Consider the following 23,983-nt stretch of genomic DNA (forward strand, 5'->3'; position numbering starts at 1 on the left):
GACATGACTCCACCTGGATTTCAAGGACTGTCTCCTAGTACAGGTCCATGCTGGCCTGTGGCATGGATGAGAAAGAAACAATGTCACTGGGATCTCAGTCTGCTGAGACTTTTCCACAGATTTCAATATAAGCATTCCACAAGTTCATTCAGGCTGCAGGGTAAGAGAGTGATGGGAAAGAAAGACAGGAACCATTTAATCTCAGCTTGCTCATTACCTGGGATAACTGCCGGATCTTGGCAGGCTCACAGACTAAGGAGTTGAATGACTGCTGGTGAGGGCTCTGTGGCTGTGGCAGGGGAAATAGCACACTGTGTTCCTCCTCACAAAAAGCAGGCACTTCTTGCTCTTCTCTGCTGCCATTCCATGCAGGGGCTTTCTAAGCAGACTTTCACATCCAATGTTGAAAGCAGAATTAATCATGCAGCCTTTTTCCTTGCACAGAGAAGAGGAAAAAAATCTAGCAGCAGTAAAAACCTCAGAGAAATAACATTTAAAGACAAAAGATGCTGAAGTCACCCGGGCTGAAGGCCAGAGCTATGTGCTCCCTCTGTACTTTTTCAAGTCCTTCAAGTCCTGTGGATTTCTTTCAAATTCTCCACAGCCACAGAGTAATAAGAGATCAATTCTTTAGGTCTGCTAAGAGATTGCTTAGGGGTCACTTGAGAGCCTAAACAATTTGGCGAAGATAAACACCACAGACCCAACATGCTTTTTATCAATGCTAATTATATTCCCTCCATCCAGATTGACAAGATGTAATGGAATCTGCTGATGAAAACCACAATAAAACTGGAACCAATTACTCTAAAAAAGTATGCCACGAGAGAAGGACTTCAGAATGTTGCCCAAAGGTAAGACATTACTAGTTATGCCCTTCAAGTTTTGCCAATATTCAGAGCTTTGAAGCTTGTGTTTCTTTACAAGAATATTAGATGATGATATATGAAGCATTTCTTTAATGGCATACAGTTCACTGTCCCAAAATGCTCCTTTTAAGCAACGTGCAATTTCTTCATTCAAAGTCTGACAGCAGTCACAGCTTGGTGCTCTTCATCTTCTCACAGGGCCACACTTCCCCTCCTTCGCCAGCCATCTTAAAAACCACAAATGCAGCTTGGTTATCTAAAAGGAATTAGTCCCTAGCTTTGGATTTTGGCAAATCCTTACAGATGTTGTCACTAGTGATGTCCATTTCCAAACTGTGCCCACACACTGCTGGTGTAGAACCATTCCTACACTCAGAGTAAGGCTCTGACTTTCTCCTGCACACTGTTCCATGCTGGCCCAGCTCAACTAGCAGAAGCAAGCTGCATTTAATGAGGAATAAATCGGCCCTTGCCAAGTAATGCTCATAAGTGATCTTTTGAAGCAAATCTAGGGAACAACAACAAACGTCATGGCCTGCACTGATTTCAGGCGATTAAATACTTGACTTTTACTGAGATACTGATGTTTGTAAGGAATTATAAAAAAGTGTTTTTCAGGCTACATCAGTATGACATTTCAGGACCCTGTTCTCCTCTCGTTATGGAAATTCACAATAACAGTTGTTAATCAGTTCTGTAACTTTAGTCACAAGCTAAACTTCAGCAACCTTGCCCTGGTTATACCTGAAACAAATGGAATTGATGAAATAACTTTAAACCATATCATGGATTATACTTTTGTTGGACCATTAATTCAAATCCAGGTACTTAATTATACCTTCTTTCATGTAGTTATCTGTATTTATATTTTTTGTTATTAGCTTGTTTGGCAGAGACAAAAGCAGGAAGCATAACACAGGAAATGAGAGTATTTTGGTATTTTTATATTGGCCTGCCTTTGACACAAGTCCTCCACTTCAATCAAGACCTTGACTTATGATCCACAGAAAGGAAATCATGTACATTACTGAGTATTCCTCTGAACAGAATGAGATGCCAAAGTCAAGCTTGTGTTCTTTTGTGGGCACCTTACTGCAAAAGTCCCATACCTTCTCAGTAATTTCTCATGGGCAGCTCCTTACAGCACAACCCACAAACTCCTCTCTCCCCTCATCCAGCTAAGCCACTCTTTTGTAGCACTCGTCTTCTTATTGGACACAGCACCCCCATTTGCACAAAAGAATACCACTGGGAGAAACTGACTATCTGACACAACACAGTGGAGTGACCCCATGGCCTGACACAACACTGTGGAGTGACCGCACAGCTTGCCGTAAAATGGCGGAGTAATCCATGCTCTGCCACAAAATGGCGGAGTGATCCCACGGCCCAAGACAAAATGGTGGAGGGAGTGATCCACAGCCTGACACAAAATGGCGCTCTGACCCCACAGCCCAACACAAAATGGCTGAGTCACTCACAGCCCCACACAAAATGGCGCTCTGACCCCACAGCCCAACACAAAATGGCAGACTGACCCCACAGCCCCACACAAAATGGCGCTCTGACCCCACAGCCTGACACACACCCTCAGACCGTTTCCCTCACATGCCCTCACCCACCATGGCAAACCGACACCCCCACCTTCCCCTGCCCTTCCCCAAGATGTCGGCCTGTCCCCCTCACCCCAATGGTGCCGTGTGTCCGTGTGTCCCCTCAGGGCCCATCGAAGCGCGGCCGTGCCCAGGGAGCCGCAGGGGAGCAGAGCAGAGCCCAGGACACGCCCCGAGCTCCCAGGGCTCCCTGCCATGGATCCAGAGGCCCTCAGGGCACGCTAGGCCCCGGGGTGTTGCCTACATACCTTTCTCCTTTTTCTTCCTCTTTTTTCTCCTACCTTCTTCTCAAAATACATTGTACACCAAACTAAAAAATTCCAGGCAATGCCTTAGAAAGTGCCCTGTTGTGTCTGGATCAGTCAAAGTTTGGCTAAGTTAAAGTTTACCAAGTTGAAGTTTGTGCAGTGCTTTACTTTGGGTGGTTAAAATTTGCTGAGCGCCTCACTGTGCCTTCGTGCTCCAAAGTTTGCAGGTCTGGCTGAGCTTCACACCCACATGGCCATTCCCCACAGGGAAGGACTGACAGTTCTGCTTTACTCACCATTCCTGGCACAACCTTCCACTCCTCTTTACCTGTAGCTGTGCAAGAGTGTTTTGTCTCCAAATTTATGTCAAACTAAGTAACAACAACACAACAATAATAATAACAATAACGATATTATTGCTAATAAAACTTTAAAAGTCACTGAGGATGTTAAAGTTATCTTACCATTAGAAGATTGTTTGTGAAGAGCTTTAAAATAAAATTGCAAAAACCCGGAAAAGACAGTATTCTTCTGAAGAATAGGCTGGCCCCCTGAAGGTGTGGTTGTCTCTGAGACCAGGTCAGAGTTATATCCAGCCTGCCTTTTCCTTGTACCCACACAGAGTCTGGAGAAAGCTTGAGACAATTTGAAAAATCATAAGTAAATGCTCCCCACTGTCTGTCCCCTACCCAGCCTTTCTCCAGGCCTCTTTTCCAGTGTTTACCCATCAAACCTTCCCTAGAGTGGGCATGTAAAATATCTGCAGGTGCAAACAAGCTGTGAAATCCTGCTGGGAGTGTGTAGGAGCTACTGAGAGCTCAGCAAACAGACAGTGGGGTTTGAGAGCTACACAGCACCCCCATGAACCAGAGCCCACGGTGCTGCTGCAGTGAAACAAGTGTTGTGTGAGAGCAGACATGGAGCATTTCAGCAAAACATTCAGGAATGCAGCTCAATTGTGGCTATTTCCTACCCCACTCTAAAGCCAATTTTTGCCCTCCACTAGATTAAAATATCAGATTAATTGGAAATGTACTCCCACTGTGTACTTTACGAACACTTACTCTCGTGGCACATTTATTTATTTAACACACAGGGAACTGATCCACTGCTCTGCCTTGCACTGGTTACTTTCAAGGACTTCCATCCTGCCTGAGAGAGAACAGATATAAATAATTACAGAATAAAATGTTGTCAGAGAGTAATGTTCACTGCTGCTTTGGTCCAATGAAAGCCAAAGCCACCAAATAACTTTCAGGGAAAAGGGCAATAATTAATTCTATGAGGATAACACTCTATCACACTGCCTTGCTGCTATTATGACAAAATAAATTAAAATATCATAGTCTCTCTGTATATAGTTTAACTTATAAACCTAATTTTCATCTTTTAAAAACTACCTTGGAAAATTAAATGAATCTTCTCACAGATATGAATTTTACAGATCACATTTTGAAGAACAATATCTCAATATGCTATTCTCATTTCTTTTAAGGACATCAACAGCACGTTTTTTTAAAAAGTGAGAATTTGGAGAACATCAGAGTTCCTGATTACTCACTGGATAGTGTGGATGTGAAGAAAAGCTAGGCAGATTTCTAAGGAATTAATTAGTCATCTTAAGGACCACACAGCATGAAAAATAACAGTGAAAATATCAAGCACTTATGCAGATACACACCATCCTTTTATAATTATTATTTACATGCAATTCTCCAAGTGCATTTCTGTGTCCTCCCCAGTATATTCATTACAGAAGTATCTCTAAGAGCTGCCTGACTTGTTTCTGTGTTTTGTTAATGGCAGCTTTATTCTTCTTCATAGCTTTAAGTAGGCCGTTTGCAGGGGTTTGGCAGTATGTACCTGCACTTAGCTGCCTTTTGAAAAGGTCAGAGGTTGCTGGAGTTCTGGACAGCTGTATTTCATTCAGATTTCGGTGTACACTGATTTTTTAGCCATAATCCATTTATATAAATATAATTTCTGAGTTAAGTGACACACTGCTGAAAAGCAGGCTTATCTGAAATTTTATCCAAATACATTATAGCCAAATGAATCATCAATTTTACTTTACATAATTCATCTTGAAGCTTATATGTGCGTGTGCATTTTATCAATTACCACAGATCACCACCAATGTGCAGCCAGTCCGTGCATCCATCATCCATGCAGACACCTTGGAAAAGGGCAAACTTTGAAGCATGTCTCAAATGATATATATATTGGGAGAAGAAATTCTGTTTCAGAAGCAAAATGTCATAAAACATCTCTGTATCAAAAATAATAGTAATGAAACAGCTTACTTGAATTTGTTTAAAACAAACTAGGCCAGAATTGCTATTTTGGATGCAAAAAAAGAGGCAGACTGCTTTTATGAATGCCATAAAAATAAACTATTTTAATAGGTACATAAATAAAAGGTTTGAAGTAGAATTTTCCCCCCAAACATCAAGATGGGCTAGCTTCTGTACAGAAATGAACAATGTTCATGGGACTCCTAAATTAAATAAACCCTTTGTTACATTCAAAACCACTGAAGGCAAATACATAATGCAGTGACGCACCTGAATTGTTCTCCTTCCTCATCCTAGCAGTGTATACAGTATTTCCTTGGTTTACAGTACTCTGAGGATATGAATCTGTTAAATAAACTCTGAATGACAGGGTGGAAATAAAATTTAAGAAGTCAACGTTAAAAGAACCCAAACAATCCTGGCACCCACAGGGGTACCTTGCATCAACCAGGAAATTTTAATGGAAAAGAAATAAGGATTGTGCTGTAAAATAAATTATCTATTTTACATATTGTTGTATAGTTATCTTAAAGTGTTTATATATTACATTCACTTTGGTGATGTGTTTTTTTTCTATCCTGTAATAAATTACATGAGGTGTGTGCTCCTTGGTCATGTGTTTACTGCAAATAGGGGGAGCTCAGCACATCTAGGAAATGTTAAAAATATTTCAGATTTAGTTAAGACGGACAAAATCTAATTTAAAGCAGCTTTCCTCCTATCATGCCCCCCTCCCCAGCACCTCTACAAAGTTACCCTGATGGCTTCAGTTTTGCTGTGTTGTATCAAAACATGTCACAGGCTGATGACTAACACTTACTGACACACAGAGGTTCTTGGGTTTTGTTTCTCCTCTCTCCCTTTGAACCATCTGTCAGCTTGAGAACATCTGCCATTAACATCTCCATGCTCTCCAAAGATTCCAGCTAATTAAGGCAAGGAACCATCATTTGTCCATCAAAGCTAAGTTTCCTGAAACAAGATGCTATCACTGTTGTTATCTGGATTGTGTCTGGTGATGGGTGAGGACCACTCATCCTATGGAGGAGAAAGTCTGTCACATGGTCACGCAGACTGCTAAGGTATCTTGTGCTGGTGAAATCAGAGACAAAATTAAAAGATGACAACTTTCATTCATAGTGCAGAACTGGCATTTCTAGTCTATTCCATCAGAAGTTCAAGAAGTGGGGCCAGGCTGACTCAGGCCTTGCCAAGGAGCCTGCTTAGAGTTTACCCACCAGCAAGACGTGACCGGCAGTGAAACGACTGCCCCTTTTTCCGATTGGCTTTCTTCTTCTTCTTCATCTTCTTCTGCTTATTTGCACCTTTGCTTTTGTCTGATTTCTTTTTCTTTTCGTCCTCCTTAAACCACGGTCCCCAGACTCCTCCGTTGAGCTTGGGGTTGCTGCGTGGGTCCTTGGGCGGGTAGCGGACGGGCACCGCAGTCTTGTTGAACTGCGAGAGCCTCCGCAGCAGCTGCTTCACCACCTCGGGGTGCCGGGCAGACAGGTCCACGCGCTCGTAGGGGTCGGCCGTGATGTTGAAGAGCCACACGGTTTTCCCGGCTGACCATGAGACACGCTCGTTGTGCCAGCGGTTGGGACCCGCGTTGCTGAAGGCCTGTGGAGGCACCCAGTCGCTGTAGCCCGGGTTTCCCGTCAGCAGCTTCCAGTGATTCACTCTGATGGCAGACTGGATGGCAGTGTTCCAGATCCCATAGCCAGCAGCCCAGGAGCCGTTCTTGGCTTTGGTGTAGATGGGGTCGATGTTGTGCAGGATGTCCACCCGCGGGGAGCGCCGGCCCTCGCTGATGGTCTCCCACACGTCGTAGCCGTCCAGCTGGATGTCTTCATCGATCTGCCCCTCTGCCAGCGTGATCAGCGTGGGGAACCAGTCTGTGATGTGCACCAGCTCCTTGCATACAGATCCCTTGTTTTTCAGAAGGGGGCTGTGCACAAACCCGACGGCGCGGATACCTCCTTCCCAATAGGTGCCTTTGCTTCCTCGGAGTGGCCAGTTACTGCCTCCGGCCATCGGCTGCCCACCATTATCAGAAGAATAAATGATAATGCTGTTCTCGTAGTAGCCATACTTCCTCAGAGCTAGGGTCACATTGTTTATGGCCTCATCCAAGCAGGCCAGCATGGCCGCATACCGCCGCCTGTTGATGTTGTTTATCGAGCGGTAATGTTCAAAATACCTGCCCGGCGCCTGAAGAGGTGAATGGACAGCTTGGTAGGCAATATAGAGGAATATGGGTTTCCTGGGGTTATGAGAAGCCAGGATCTGCTGCACTTTCTGCGTGTACATCTGCGTGGAGTAGATGCCATTGTCGTGGTCCCAGGCGGCGTTGTTGTTCTCGTACAGGTCGTAGCCGCATATCCCGGGGCTGTCACACTTGAAGTGGGTGTAGTAGTCACCGCTGCCCAGGAGCGAGCCGAAGAAGGAGTCGAACCCCCTCTGGGTGGGCATGCACTCCCGGCGGTAGAAACCCAGGTGCCACTTGCCCACCATGTGCGTGGAGTACCCAACCTCCTTGAGCTTCTGAGGTAGCGTGACGTTATCCAGAGGTAAGCAGTTGGGCTGCGTCGGCCGGATGATGGAGTGCTGCAGTCCCGTGTGGATCTGGTACCTGGAGGTGGGAGGAGACAGGCATCAGGGTGGTGGAGGAAATGCTCAGGTGTATGGACACCTTAATCCTAACATAAAATGTCCCTACGCATGCCAGAGCCTTCTCTGGAAATATTTCAGAGTGCCTGTGTGCGCTGCTTTCAAAAACCAGCTCGGTCACACCATCAAATCTGTCCTTGCCTCACTGAGGGATGAAACATTTCCCTCCATGACCTGAGCTACTCAAAATACCTACATATACAGGAGCACAGGTACTTTGAGGCACCCTTCTTTCCTCCACATGTCTCCGTTTAACAATGGCTATAGAAAATTATGTGGATAAATACAATTTTTACAGTGCCTCGTAATTTGCTAGCGGTGAACGTATCTACAGCATATAAAAATGCTGGGCTTTGAGCATGTAAGAGCAGTATGTTTAAAGGATGGGGTAATAAATTCTGCAGTGCACTACAGGCTATGTGTAAAGAATACATATGGCTTCCATATGATGAAAATGAATCCAGCACGGGCAGTAGTAAGTATCAAAAATCAAGGGCAAATATATTTATACCAGTTTGACACTAAAAAAGAGAATGTAACAGCAGATAGTAGACCAAAGACAACTCCTCCCTGAGTGTGAGAAGAGGTTCAATTCTCAACCATGCATAGAACAGCCAGGTCCACTAATACTGCGCATCTCCCCCAAAACCGGTTCTTATTAATTTGTGGTAGCAGGAGTTGGGGCTTCTTGACAAATTCTGCTGGTGTTGCCAATCTGATTGGCCTCCTGAGCTGTCTAGAAAATTAAAACCATTAGGCTCTGCCTGCCCATAAAGAACGCGAAGCCTGCTTTCATATGAGGGCTTCCTGGCCAGGATCTCCAAAGGCGCCATAGCTGTCTCTAATGGCTGGCAGTGTGGATGGATTGTGTAACTCCATTTCATTCTGGAGCTAATTTCCCTGGACCCAGAAGCTCTGCTCTCACTAACTGCCTGCAGAAGCTCTGGCTGTTGTGCTGCTCTGGACCCAGCGTGCTGCAGGGCTGCTGCTGTGCTCTGCCCCCCAGCCCCTCTGCACAGCATTGTCTCTGGAACCAGGCTGGGGACCTGGAGCCCTGCCACCCAATTGTGCCCAAACTCACAGGCTGGTGCTGACAGCGCAGGAGATGCTGCGGGAGAGAGCTAAAACACACCCTGAAAATGATGGGTTTCTGGAATCTGCACTTTGCTTTTGTAAAAGAAATGTCACACACACACACAAGTCCCACATCCTTCCCATGGTTCAGCTGCAACATTCTCCTCTTAAAACAGGTAAACTACAACCATGAAAGCCATGCAGTGCTCCATACTTCAGCTCATTCCATATTTCCGACTCCTCAGGGAACTATGTCCATAAGGCATTTCATTTCCTTCCCCTTCTTTTTCCTCTGCCTTGTTAAATCCTTTCAGAAAATTCCCATTTTTTGATCCAACTGGAAAAGTCCTTGTCCCCACTTGGCTATTTTAGTCAATAGTTTCTGTTTTCTTAACTCTGACAGGCTCCTTGATCACAAGGTCAGACCCCAGTCCCAGCGGGGCAGTTCCTCTGTAACAAGCTGATTTTGCTGGAAGTCAGGATTTTCTCTGAAGGGACTCAGCCGGATCCTTCCACCACCCTTCTCCTCTGAAAACTGAGAAGCTGGGCCTTAGGGGCACAGGCCACAGACTCTGTGAAACACTGCAAACCAATCTTCCTCTTGTAGGCAAATGTCTACACAGAAAGCACGACAGTCACACAACGTTCATTCTCGTCAAGAATTCCTAAAACACCAGGCAGTTTCCCCAGCGAGGGCTTTTCAACTAGAGATCCAAGCATGAAATTCCTAAGCTGTTGATCTGACAAATATTGAACCAAAATCCAGCAAGAATTAGCCTCAGTCACAGAGGCATTCAGCAGTGCCCTAAGGAAGTTATTCAATATGCTGGTAACACTGCACATATAACACACATCCATCTATATGCACATATATTCCCTGCTGCTGCCTCCTTGCAGGAGACTCTGGTGTGTTTCCCAGATGTGTCTGTGTGCTATTTTTGGCATGGCTGTGCTTTGGAATATACCTATAGGCACACAGACAAAGAGACACATTTTTACACTCGTATGTGTAAAAAAGAAGTCTGCAAACCAATACATTTTAAGTTGAAATATTTCAAGTGTAGAAATGCTTCAAAGAAATATCAACCTCTGATTATCAGAAGACTGTGCACTATGACAAAAAAGGTCAAGATTTGTACACTTTCCTGCACCACATGCCTTTCTAATTGATCCATTATGTGCCAACATTACTTCTTCAGTGAAAGCATTTCATTTTCAAAGGACTTGCAGGGCATCCATAGAAAAGCAAAGTAATCTCAGCAAAAGACAGTGATGATATGGAAGCAAATGACACTAATAGCAATAGGAAAAATGTCTCAAAACAACTGTTTTGAAACTGTTTCTAGACTGTGCAAGACCAAAAAAAAACTGAACCAGGAAAAACATAAAGGGACTAGGAGGCAGATACTGATTTTGAGGGTGTAGTTCACCAACTGCAATGAAATGTCTGTAAGATACATCCTATAGATTTCATGGCTTCTATTTTTTAGAATAAATTGGCTGAATTTAATCCCAAATGCAGAAAGGAAGTTAGGACTGTGAATAGTCTGGAATTCATTATTAGAATTTCAGCACCAGTAACCAGTCAAATTTAAGCAAATGCTGACAGGCCACAGAATCTAATTTCACTATTTTTTAGACTTTGACCTTCGTGGGCATTATTTACATATAGGCCATTAACTGCTGAGAGAGGCCATTAACTGTATAAAGAGTGGGGTTCAAGACTTGGGAATACTTTAGATGGATGTGCTGTGCTCCCCTTCTCCCTGCTCCTCTGACAATCTGGATCATAGGTGTTCTCCTTTAGAATACCTGAAATTGCCAATCTGCAGAATAAGGAACTAAGTAAAATTTGTGTGAAGTGCTCAGCTAATAAGAAGTATATTGAAAATTAATTTCTCCTCACTATACAGGGATGGCTCTTCGTGCATTTTCTACTCTTGTTTTTGTTTTCCTGGTGTGCTGTTCAGATGTTCACAGAAAACCCACTGTGATAAGTGTTGCAGCCAAGGCAGATGCTCAGTGCTGGCTCACTGACACACTGAGCTGTTTTCTTGTTTGCAGGGGAAACTTTAAAGCAATGGCCTCCCTCTGGGAGCATCCCAATGACTTCACTGCCCTTTGCTTCTTGGATGCTCACAGAAATATTTCAGAGGGTTCTTAAAATAAATAAGTAAGCAAATAAATCCTCCCCTCCTGAGTGTGAGCTCATGACACCCCTTTCCAACACGAGTTCCCTTCCTTTTTTAATTTAGACACAAAGCTCAGGCAGTGGATTCACAGCACTCCCACCTCCAGTCCCAAGGTGCAGAGCCCATGAAGCTGCTGAAGGTGAACTGCACACTGAAGTGCTGGAGTGTTATGGATGCAAAGCACCACAGGCACACTGAAGTCAGTGAGACCTGAGCTTGAGGAATGTGCTAACACTGGGAGGGAGGCTTCACTTCCCCCTTCTGATGCCCTCAGCAGTGCTGCATTAGTTTCCAGCTCTCTTCTGCAGTGACAGAATCTCTGCACATTTCCCTGCTGTTCCCCACGGCAGAGAGCAGGGCTGGGGGGCTGTGGAGGGGAAGGGATTCTCCTGGCACACCCCACATCCCCTGCACAGCCTCACACACATGTGGGCCAAGCCAAGTTTCCTGAACAAACCGTTCCCTGAGGAGTTTTCTATTGAGTGTTTTCCCCCTTAACTTCAGGGTGGGTTCTGCACCATGCTGAGGAAGAAGCTGGGATGTTTCTGATTTTGTAATGTGCATGTACAACACTACTGATTTCAAGCTCTCACAATTTTCAAATACTGCATTAATTGTCCTCAAACTGAGATTCTTCTAAGGGTCACTGTAGATTAACAAAGAAGCTCAGTTGGAAGTTTCTAATTTCAGGAACTTTTGCTAGCAGAGCTCTAGTTAGTATACGTGGAAAATGTATTTTTATTATGCTTGCATAGCTCAGGATATGTTGAAAAAAACCTCAATTGTAAAAATAATAAACTCTAGCCTAGGATTCAGAAAAGGATACTTTAAATAAAAACCCCATGTTTGCCAGGAGTTGCATAGAGTGATGGCACTGAGGTCTGCATGCTACATAAATTAAAGAGATCACTATTGATGACTGTGCATTTCCCTGTTAAAAATAATGAGATACAACAAGCAGGCACCAGGCAAGAGCATCGATTTAGGGGTTACTAAAGAACAGTCTTTGACATCTTACCTGAAACTATCTGTATAACACAACAGCTAAAACAGAGGAATTCCAGGTGAGTAAAAAAATAGGGAAATATGTGATTTTGGGGGCTGTCAGTCCTCAGACATCCAAGTTACTGGGAGGAAAAATTCCCAAGATGCCATTTGTCACCAGCAAATCATCAGAGGCAGGGCACAATCACCAGTGAGAGAAACCAGATACAACAAAGACATTTTTAGAGTGGACTGAGGCTTTAGCGTGGAGCCCACAAGCCCTACATGTCTGACAAAGTTGTTGCTTTGGGCAGGGATGTTCACTCTGAATCATCTCAAAGTTGTTTTCAGCTCCGTAAGGTGCTTGTGAGGGACGCAGGAGCAGTTCAGGAGCTCTTCCACCCAGGCTGGTGAAGAGCAGGGCAGGGGATCCTGACCATGGGCATGTTGGGTATGGACCAGCATGAAAGAATCACACAAAAGGACTCTGCAGCAGAAATATCTGCCATAAAAACGAAATGTTTCATGCTGCATATGCTGAAGTATTTTAAACTAAATCAGAGTAAAGCTGGAAAAGGGGTGAGTTGATCCAGGAGACCCTTGGGCAGAGCTGAGCTGATTTAAATGAGATGTAAACAAAGCCATCACAGCCTGACATGAATTGCTGCCAAGCCATCAGCAAGTCCTGGTCCCCTCAGACTGATGACAACAAAGCCAGAGTGCCATAGCCACAGTGCTTCTGTCTCACTGCTATTATGTCAATTTGCTGAGAAGCAAAACGTTTTCTAAATGCTCATGTCCTTCTTATTTCCATTCTTTCCCTAACTTAGAGACTGATGACAAGGGTTGACTTTGCAGACTTCCAAGTGCCAAGCTGCCATGAGAGGCCAAGCAGGTGTGGCACCTTGGCACTCCTTAGGGCAGCAAGTTTGGCATCTGTTCTGGACAAGAGCAGGTCAAGCTAAATCCCATCTATCTCATTTCTTCAGTGTTTACAGCCTATGGCAACTGTGTGTAATCCCATGGGATACACTTCTAAATGTCAGCATCAAAGTTTTCATGCCACATAGTCTGCTCAGTGCCTATCCCAAGGAGCCCCGAGCCCACACTACATTAGTTTGCATTTCAGCTTTCAAAAATAGCAGAAAAATACAATTTTCTACATTGAATATATCATTCATTATCTATCATTTAACCATTTTTATCTTCTGGCTTACGACTTTGGGATTTTGGGGGAAGGTGGGTTATAAGTGGAAATGCATCAGAGAAGAAAATGCAACATTAAAAACTAAATACAAACTCCAAACCTTCACAGACTTTCACTGTGTCAGCCCACACAAATCAAACCTGAAGTCTTCACTCAGACATACACACACAGTTATTTCATCCTCAGCTGTATTCCTAGAATTTTTATGTGCTTATAAATCAGACTGAAAAAAGCATCTACTTCTAAATGAAGTGTTTACATTAAAAGTCTAACTCACATTATTTACTGTTTTATCACTCTGGCAATGCTATTGCATATATGTCATTTGGAAGATTCTGTATCTTGCCCTATTTTCAAGTTTTCATTGTTGTTTTTAAATCAGTTAAGGATCTTCCATCAAATTCAGGAAAAGAAAAATAAAGTAGCAATTTCCTGGCAGACTAATAATGTTATCAGTGTTGCTCCATGACCTTTCTCCAAGGACTTAGAGGAGCTGAGACATCCTTACTTTGCCAAATGCCATTTGGATTTTGATGCACGAACTCAACCTCAGAATCATATTGAAATTCTGATCTCACACCAGCCCTGTCATCTGGCCATTTAAATAATGTCCTTACACCCTGATATTGTTTATACTGCGAAAAGGATTTTTATCACCTGGCACCTAGAAATGCTTGAAAACTGGGGAACCATGCCACAAAAAGCTGTTCTCCACAGCTCTCTATTCCAACAGTTTTACATCTCCAGGATATGCACCAGATCCTCTCTCTTTTATCTTCCTAACTCCTGCAGATGCACCTGGCACCCCAGGAGTGAGGCAGTGCTCAGTGAACAGCAGGAAAGCAACTGTTGTCTCCAGAGTTGTGAGCTTTAAAGGAAAAATATCTTACTATGGGAGCAAGCTGGGAGGGAAAAGAACAGAAACTTTCATATGCACTTCCTCAGGGCTTCTCTCCTTGGTTCCAGAAGCTTGAAGCTTGAAGCTCCAAATTAAGTTGCAATTAGTATTTTCAGACACTAATTCCAAATTTTCTACCAAACATTATTTAACTGGCAGCTTATCGGCTACCAACCTTTCCTGTCACTGAGGCCATTTATCTGCTCCAATGGGAGGATGTTGGGAAAGATGAAAGTTCGACAAGAAAGTCTCACAGATGTGTGCTTGGCAGAAAGATTTTTAAATGCAGAGTCTGATGAAGGAATAGAGATGGAAGCAAGTTTTGATATAGAAGAAAAGAATTGCTGAGCCAGCCTTACTGGCTAACCAAGGAGGCAAAGGGTGTGTTAGTTGGAAGGGGTTTTTATGGCTTAGAGCAAAAGATAAACCCACCTCAAACAAGAAGATGTTTTTACCAAGCAGGAAGATAGCACAGGCAAACAAGTCGGCAAAGTTGCAAGTAGAAAAACTGTCTCAGAATTTTCCACTGCCAGAAAACTGAATAACAACTTCTAGCTTGAACTGTAATGTACTAGCTTTTAGTGATTGCAGAATAGTAACATGAATATGGTAATTACAGTAGTTATGATAGGCTATAGATAATAGCTAAGGTATAGATTGGTTCTACTGTATTAAGATGCTCAGCAAAGAAAAGGATATCATGTAATGTAACCAAAACCAAGGGGTCTCCAGGCCTGCCTGCAGCTGGAGCTGACAGCTGTAGGCACAGCTCTGTCACCCACAACCCTGGGCTGCTGTAACCTCCTGGATGGAAAAACTGCATTTTGGAGACCCCCTGGAGTCCTGCATCCCTCATTTCGGCTCTTACAGGATGACAGCAAGGAGAAGGGAGAATATGGGAGTTGGCAGCAGCTGGAATGCACATGTGTTCATGCAGCTATTGTTTTCTTTGCTCCCAGTTTGCTGCAGCTGTGGAAACAGCACAACGTTTCCAGCTTTATCACTGGAATTCATTTAGGAAAAGGGGAAATGTGTGATTGCATAATCGGTGTTGCGGTTCCATGTCTGCACGGGAGTGACATGGAAAGAAAACAATGTCACCAAATGCTCTGCATGCCAACCACAAATCCAGACCTCACCACCAAAATCTGGGCTCAGCAACAGCAGATGCCAGCGGATATGACACCTAATCACCGTGGTACAGGGGAAAGGAACCTAAAATGACTCTGCCATTAGTTAGAGATGGATTTGTCATCCTGCTTTGGTCATTTTTGCAGGAGAAAAACCAGAAGAAAAGGAGATAAATGGAGTCTAAAAACTGTGTGCAGAAGAATCCCTCCCTTGGGTACTCGCAGAGTGAGGCTGGAACAGGACCAGCATGCCGGGACAGGGACACAGCATGTCCCAGTTTGTAAAGGAGAGGTGCCTCCATTCCAGCCCCTGCTCTCTGCTGAGCTGGGGAGAACAGCACCCCAGAGCCTCCTAATATCCCAGAATAGTCACTGCTACAGACAGGGCAAACTTGAAGGTGTCTCATATTCTGTCTAAAAGAATACTTTAATTGCAAATAACACAGGAGTTTTTACATGACCTGCCATGCACATGTGTGAAATATTTTCCACCTATTTCTGTGACAGTTTAGGAAAGCTGGTTCATCTTTATATAGGAAGAATTTATTCAATGACTGCACCTAAGGGACACGAAAGATATTCATTATATGGCTGCCTTTCATAAGAAGACATCTCTCATAAAAATGACATATTTGATGGCAGCCCTTAAGGTAGCAGCCAAACAGTTATTGTCTCATATTACTCTCTAATTAAAATTCTCATTTTGAGCAATTAGTACCATTTCTGAATGAAAACTGTCCTTAGCTATCATTCACACATCCAGCACCTAGAGCCTTTATCAACCTAAATGCTATAAAATGACCTTGAACTGACAGCAAGGATGACTGAGGGCAAAAAGACAAGATGCAAAATACAAGTTAACAACTACCACATCACAGGCTTATATGGTATCATTTGAGAGAGGTAATTGTTTTATAATTAAAGAACATTATGACATGGAAAAGAAAAATAGGACTATGTGGTACTTCAGCGACATCTCAAGTGTTTTAGACACCTTCACAACATCCGAGCTTTGTGACACCTGTAATTTTTTATTAACCACTGAACAACTACATAAACACACCATTTCTGAGTGTGACATTGCAGAACATCATAGTTCCACTGCTTTAGTGAGCATAAGGGTACCATAGGCCATTAAGTTCCATTTGAATCCTTGGATAAGTCTTACAGACAGTAATTTAACATTGGAGATAAATTATTATTGCGAGAGTATGATGATCAAGTGGTAACAGCCACAAGGTCTCTTTAGTATTTATAATATTTCTATTATCCTGCTCTGTGAGATGTCTCAAGCTCAACTGTCTCCAAGATTCTATGAGAGGATAGAGAACAGATTCTGCCCCCCTTAATCAATATGTACCTATTTAAATAAAAGTGTAATTCAGTCAATTTCAATTGAATAGACTTCTAGGTAAATTTTTTCTCAGAGTTATCAAAGTATCAAAATGAGTCTATGAATTAATGCACCAAACTCCTTTTTTTCATGTGGAGGTTCACCAGGAATGCTGATTAATTAAGAAACATTCTTGGATGATTATTCCCGTTTCATCTCAACTTCGTTATTCTGTTTGTTCTACTTAATGCATTCTATCACATAACATTATTGTAAAACATGTACACAGGCATCAAAAGGAAATTATTATCTTCTCCTTCATCCCCAGTGTATGGCACAGCAGTCTGAGACAGCAGGATTCCTGCTGTAGTCTTTGGAGTTTCATTATGCATTTCAGCCAGAGCACTGGATGCTGCTCATATGAAATAACAAGGTGCTGCTCAGAACTGAGGGTGCCACTCATTTCAACAAGCAAAGCTCAGGCTTTACAGAGGCTGCGGTGCCCACGCAGACCCCTCATGTAAGGTCTGTTCTTGGCAGCAAGAGACAGCAATGCCCTCTGCTGCTCAGACACTACCCTGGGACAGACACCACCCACAACTGCTCCATGCCACTCCAGAGCACCTTCCCAGAAAAGCTACAGCCTTAATAATATGAAGAACAGCTTTATCTGGAAAAAAAACCCATCTCTAATTTGACTTTTCAACAATATTGCTGGTTTTTTGGGCTGATGTTTACTGGCAACAGCAGTGGCACTGAACCATCAGTGAAAGGAATTAGCTTGCCCTGAAAGGGAGGGAGGGCTGGCAGCCAAGAGATGCTCTCTTCTGGCTTCTGCACAGTTCTCAGCCTGAGCACCCCCACTGACCTCCAGTCCTTTTGTCCTTCTCACACTCTGATATCAGTTTCTGAGTCTATTGTGCTGCTCATCCCTTTGAGCAAGGATGGAACCATGCCTGTTGCACAACACAGCTAAAGCTCAAAATGGGCTTTTTAGTCCTGATAAAAGAGGTGGCAGGATGCAAAGAGCCTCATCCTGATTCCAAACCACTTAGGAACTGTATTTGTTAAAATACAGTGCTACAGGCATCTGCTTATTTACAGTGATTGCCAGCAGTCATGCATGAGTTCTGTCACATATTGCTGGTTGCTGGATTTTCTTTCTATTTCCTGATATTTGATTCACCTGAGAAATATAATATGAAAATCTCTTTTTCAGAACTCACCACAATATTCTCGTCCAGTTCTGATCAAGACAAAGGCACTGTGTGTGGTTCCCAAAGAAATAATGGATGAAGATAATGAGGTACTGCATTAACCTGGGTCCCACACGACAGGTTCCTGACTGACATCACGAGGAAATGGAACATCTTTGTTTACTCACAGGAGAGATCCCACATGGAAAGGAGCTGCTTTCACTGCCAGTGTCTGAGCGGATGTAGGTGTGCTGTTGTAGCACAGGGAGAAGAGTGGGGAGCAGTGTTGCAGGGCTGTCAGTCAGTTCTGTGACAATTTTTAACTACCACATCAGACACCACACACTATATTAAAAAGGGAAGTAAAATGTCTGCATTCAAAGCACCACATGTTGGAACTCAAAAGGAGCAAAGCAACTTCAGCAGGTACATGACCCGCTCACTGTGACCCACGGCTGGAAAAGACATTTAGGATGGAGTCCAACCAGTGACCTGACAATGCCAATTCCTGTGCTAAACCATGTCCCTAAGTGCCACACCTACGCGGCTTTTAAATCTCTCAGGGATGCTGACTTGAGCTTCAGGTGGTTCCAGAATTTGACAGTCCTTTGGGCGAAGATATTTTCCCTGCTATCCAACCTAAACCTTCCCCTGGCACAACTTGAGGCCCCTCCCTCTTGTCCTGTCACTAATGGTACCTGCTGGAGCCCAGTGGTACTCCATGGGGATTTCTCTGCTCCTGTACCAATGGATTTGAGTTGCTACCTTTGCTCCCTGCCCAAACTAGACAAGGGCTAGGAGAAATGTAAGGCTTCTCTGTGTAGCAAGAATGTGATGGAATTGGAGAACTCTCCTGTCACACTTGATGGCTGCAAGATGCCATGGCACAGACACTGTGAAGCCCCCTCACACCACCCTGCTGCATTTCTCCCCCTCCCTCAGCCTCCCCCACCACAGAAAGGAACAAACTGGAGTTAACAGGGGATAGAGGTTAACAGCACATCTGTTTCTAGGCCACTGTGCAATGAATAATGAAGAGATTTGGAAAAATGCTTCTTTATTTCCCTCCTAAATCCGGCTTAGCAAAACAAGCAGTGCTCTCTTGGATGTCAGTGCTGCACTCCCTAATCCCTCCTAACTCTCATTCACACTGCTCCTTGCTCACATCTTGCTTTGCTGCTGCATTGAGGCAGAGTCCAAAGGCCTAACAGCAACCGGGGCTGTGGTGCAACATCCCTGAAAATAAAATGGAGCACAAAATAGGTGCCTTATTGCTGTTGGTCCCACAAAAATCTAGAAACAGAGTCTCTTACATGTCTAGCAATTATGTATAAAAGCAGACAAAGCTTACATAAAACACTTGCTATAAAATGTTAATGTATTAATGAAGCTGTGCCTTATTAAAGATGCTAGTAGGTGATTTTGATCCCGGACAAAATACCTCAAAAATGACTCATGTAACAGGGTGAGCTGGATAAGAGTAAGCGAGGTGTAAATAAGCGTAAGTGAGGGACACACACAAAGTTTTGGAAGTTTGCATTCATAATATCCAGCAACTCAATACACTAATGGAACCTAAGCAGAGATACCATCAGCACTGTCTGCTGCCTTCTGTGGGGCTTTCTCCCCCTGTCTGATAACATTTATTTAAGTAGAGTGATATTAGCATCACATACCCTGTGAGAAGGGGTTTAAGGGCAAATACCTCCTGGAAATTGAGCATCACCCATTAAAAATTGAAAATAAAAGGTATAAGTTGTGATTCTTTGAGAAACACTAGTTCAGGAGAAAGGGAAACATATTTAGCACTTATCAATGTGTGATCACAGAAAAGCAGCTCCTGCATATTTGGTCTCCAATCCCAGGCTTTCCAGTGGGAAATGTAGTTGGAAAAATACGACAGCAAGATCATAACCCATCCGCTCTTCTGAAGCACAGTTAACTCTGTGGAAAGTTACTCAATCAGTGGCAAGTAACTTGTGGCTTCCAAATCACTTACATCCTGTCCAGGTTGTGAAATTATGTATTTCAGTGGTTAATAATCCTGGCAATAACATCAAAATTTACAAAATGGTGTAATGCTGAACGAAGCATCATCAGTTAGAATCTGTTCTTGTTATTTTCAACATTCTTCTCTAAGTGGGAATAGAAATTTGCATACTGTGGGGATTGTAAAGGGAAAAGAGGGAAGGAGAAGAGATAAGAATCAGGCATGCTTTGCATCTGTCTTGAGTGAAAAAGCAAAATCTTTCTTTCCCCTTCAGGAGCCAGGAAGGCTAAAGGAGGAGCAGATCAGCCCCACAGCAATTTGCTGACATTATGCAGAGTGTCTGTAGCAGCTAAGACTGTACCACAGCACAGAGGTGACGAGTGGTGACACCACCACAGAGCCGTGGCTGTGTTCAGGGGATGGGAACATGGCAGGAACACTGCTGGAACCACAACATCTGCTCGGCTTTGTCTGCAGCAGACTTTGCCATTCCCTAAACAAATCTGTGGGGTATAGCTCCAATGGGTCACACAGGAAATAGGAGCCAGAGGAAGCTGTGAACAATGCAGGGAGCCTGTCAGCTCACATTCTTATCTTTACTGTCCCATTAGTGACAGCAATTAGTACAGCATTACTAACTTGTCCCACCAAACAGATAAATTAACAGCCCTGTGTACAGCTGTACAAAGTCAGAGCAGCAAGTCACTGCTAACTTTGTATATATTGTCAGAGCACTGGGCTTGTCCAGGATCACCTCACCAGGTTTCTCACAGGAGTGGGTGCACGCTATAAAACACATTTTCAACTTGTTCTACAAATGTGCCCCTGCAACTTAACCACATTGCCTTGGTTCTTCATGAACTCTCCCAGCTGGCTTGTTCAATATCCAGCACTTAATGTATTTTGAATTCTGGCAATCTGGCTGCATGACTGTAAAATTCCTCAACAGTCCATTTCATGCCCTGCTTTTCATGAGCAGTGCTGGACAAACTGCAGGACCAACTTCTTTGCTATTATTTGTGTTAAAGTCAAGCATCTGCTTCTCAAATCCAGGCTTAAGTCTGTGCGTTCAAAATCAAAATGCAGGGGAGGTGACTAAAGAGTCAGCAGCAGCAGAATGGGAGAGGAGCAAAAGGTCTGTAAAACCTCTGCCTGCATTCCTTGGGAGCCAAGAGTCTGGGCTGAATGTGCATTCTGGCTCTGACTTGGCAGTTTCTCCCACATAATCTACTCCTATAATCTCTCTTATATAACTTCTCATATAATCTACTTCCTCAAGATGGAAGCAGGGCTGATGGTCACTGGGGAAACTGCAGCCACATCTCCTGGGAAGGAGACTATGGAGAAACAAGGTAAAAGAAAGAAGGGAAAGATGAAAAATCCATAAAAACCACATTAGAATCAGAGTGGAACTCAGTGATTCCAACAGGGCTTCCTCTAATGAGTAACATTACCCAAAAGTTTAAATTAAGCCTTTCATTAATTTTTTACATTTTCCTTTAGAACTTTCAGACATAGGGCCAGTATAAAATCAGCATTTTAAAACCAAATAGACACTAATCTAAAAATCCAGATAAATCCAAAAATCTGAATTACAGTAGGCAACAACAGTGTAAAGGACACCATGAGTCAGCTAACCGGCAACAAAATTTCCTCTCAGATTTTTATTGCCTGGAAGTTCAGATATTTTTCCCTGCTTAGGGGGTTTGTAGTGGTTTGGGGTGATTTTCTTTGAAATGTTATTCAAATTTAAACACTCCAGTATATTTTCTGATGTCGCTCTCCTGCTTCCCCTTTTCCCTTGCAATTACATTATTATACCAAAAAAAAAAACAACAAAAAAATCTTGTGGCAAATTACTTTTCTGCAGTTGGTCACAGTGAGCATAGCTTGGACATGATGCATCCATCTAGGAACAATAGAAGAGGAAAGAACTGAATAATTTGATTTGAAACAGCAGACATGCTGGGATAGCTGTGGAAAAGCCATGGCTGGACACACTTTCTCTGGAAATATGTAAGTTCAGTTCAGTTGTGGGGTGGAAGAGGAAGTTTTTTGCTGGCTCTTCATTTTTTTTGGTATGTTACATAAGCTCCCTTTCCTCTTTACTTTTATAACAGCACATAAATATTTTATGAACTATGGGCCTTTGAACTGTGTTGCTCTGACCCATTGATGGATCCTCATTTGCCTCTCTGAAATTGCATCTCAAGTGCTTTGAGAAATGCATCATCCTGGGCTGTCATATAAAACCCAACATAAACCCCACAACAGTAATTCTGTTTGTTGCCAATGCTACAAGTCAACTCCAAGGACAATAAATTTCCACTTAATGTTAACAGCAAGGTTGCTGGAGACATTGGCATTCTGATATATTCAAGGTATAAAGTGCAAACAGCTTTTAATTCATTCTTTATATGCTTTTAGTTAGCCACCCCCAAACAAAATGTAAGAAAAGGAAAAAGGGAAGAACAGCTCCACTTTTGGTGTGGAATAATGTAAATCCTGATTTTCACCAGCAAAATAATGGCTGGGTATGTCTATGGATCTTACTGCATCTCTGGAATTATTTGTAGGTGCCAGTGATACCCATGCTGTTCCAAGGCAATCCCAGACCAACATCTGGTGCTTCACAAAGTGCACAAGACTTCCTCATATTGTGGAAGAATAAATATCTAATGTAAGGCATTTAACACGGCCCTTGGAGCTATACCAGTCCAACACTGGTAAATAACTCTGCATTGACTGCATTTTCTAAAATCCTCCAAACTGTTCCAGTTCAAGAGAAGTGCCTTTGGTTTTTTTTTTCTTCCCCCTCCCTTCTTCCCATCTGTCTTCATTCTCATTCCTATGGGATGAAGAAGGAAACCCCATGCTTGAAAATACAGCCAACTGCAGTTCTAGGATCTAAGCTGGAAGGCTTGGTTTGACAAGGAAATACCTCCTTTTCTTCTGAGATTACCTGTATTCCCTGTACAGGATCTGAAATTGCTGCTCCTGCTCTTTCCCAGTTGGACTCAAGATGTTAGCTTCACCATGATGTAGAGCACTTGCTTGGGAACAATCCTCATTTTTATTTCATTTGCTCCGGAAAAATCTCTCATCAGTATTCCTCCTGAGCCTATAAATATCCTTTTGCATCAGGCACATTTAAGGATTTGATGTGCTGGAATAAAAGCCTCTCTGGGTCACTGGGGTTCCTTACTGGGGCCATGCAATCACAGAATGATTTGGCTTGGAGGGTCCTTAAAACTTATCCAATTCCAAGCCTCTGCAGTGGGCAGGGAACCTTCCACTGGAGCAGGTTGCTCCAAGACTATCCAAGCCCTATTATCACCTATATTGTAGCTAATAATATAGCTCATACAGATATTCTGCTGGTAACAAACAAAATAATGGAGCCAACAAAATAAAGAGTTGTGTATGATGCCCATCCATTTGTTTCTCTTTTGCTTTTCTAGCCGAAAACAACAATTTTTCTTTATTCCTGCCTTCCCTAGGGATGAAAAAAAGAGAAGAAAATTCTCATTCTCTTCTTGAATCTGCAATTTCCAAGGTGTGCTACTGAGACAAGAAAATGCAACAAAACAACAATCTGACAAAGGTGAAAATTTTCAAGTGCCTGACTACTATGGAGCTCTTGATCAGCCAGTAGATGGAAGAGATAGATTTGAATTAAGTAGTTAAACAAATGGAATCACACAAAGCACACGTTGCCTTCTAATAAACCTCCAAAATGCGCACACATTATTTCATATTCTCAGGAGACAGAATGATTTCTCCCACTCACTCCCTCAGGAATGTGCTTAAAACATTCAATTTCTCCTGCCTTAATAATTCCTACATCAAAATTCTTCTCAATAATTACCCTGGCTTCAGCTGCTTTTCCAATGGCATTTGATGATCTTTCTCTACCTGCAGGTAGTTCCTTTTCTTGCAGAGAAGTGACAAAAATTAAACACTCTGCCTGCCCATTTCCATCCTAAAGCAAGCTAGCAGCTGAGGCAGCAAAAAAGGCTTTAAGAGCCAAGAAGTGGCTGTGTCCATGGCTCAGGGACTCCCTCCATGTTCATGGTGACAATCACAGGTTAGAGAATCACATTTTCCTTCCCAGAAAAAGTTTTGCCATTGGCTAAGGCACAGGTTGGCCTCTTGCTTGCCTGGCATTATCATCCATCCACCCCAATTAAGCCATGGTTCCTTTGTTCCCTCATTTCCTTAGATAATGGATTGATGAGGTGTGAATTCAGCACAAGTGCTATCAGCAGCCTGGGCACACTTGGCT

General features: G+C 43.1%; 1 protein-coding gene across 3 annotated transcripts in view; it reads right to left on the minus strand.

Moving 5' to 3' along the window:
* Nucleotides 1-280: 280 nt before the first annotated feature.
* Nucleotides 281-23,983, minus strand: part of ARSJ (arylsulfatase family member J) — a 38,728-nt gene continuing 15,025 nt past the window's right edge. For 2 of the 3 annotated variants that reach the window (XM_030946965.1, XM_030946966.1), the window contains exon 2: nt 4,306-7,656. In XM_030946965.1, the coding sequence (XP_030802825.1) occupies nt 6,255-7,656 (1,402 nt within the window). In that variant the 3' untranslated portion in view covers nt 4,306-6,254. Of the gene's footprint in view, nt 436-4,305; nt 7,657-23,983 lie in introns of those variants that run through there. The other variant, XR_004060668.1, reaches the window with a different exon arrangement.

The sequence above is a fragment of the Camarhynchus parvulus genome, chromosome 4 (assembly GCF_901933205.1).
Source record: "Camarhynchus parvulus chromosome 4, STF_HiC, whole genome shotgun sequence".
NCBI classification, from domain to species: Eukaryota; Metazoa; Chordata; class Aves; order Passeriformes; family Thraupidae; genus Camarhynchus; species Camarhynchus parvulus.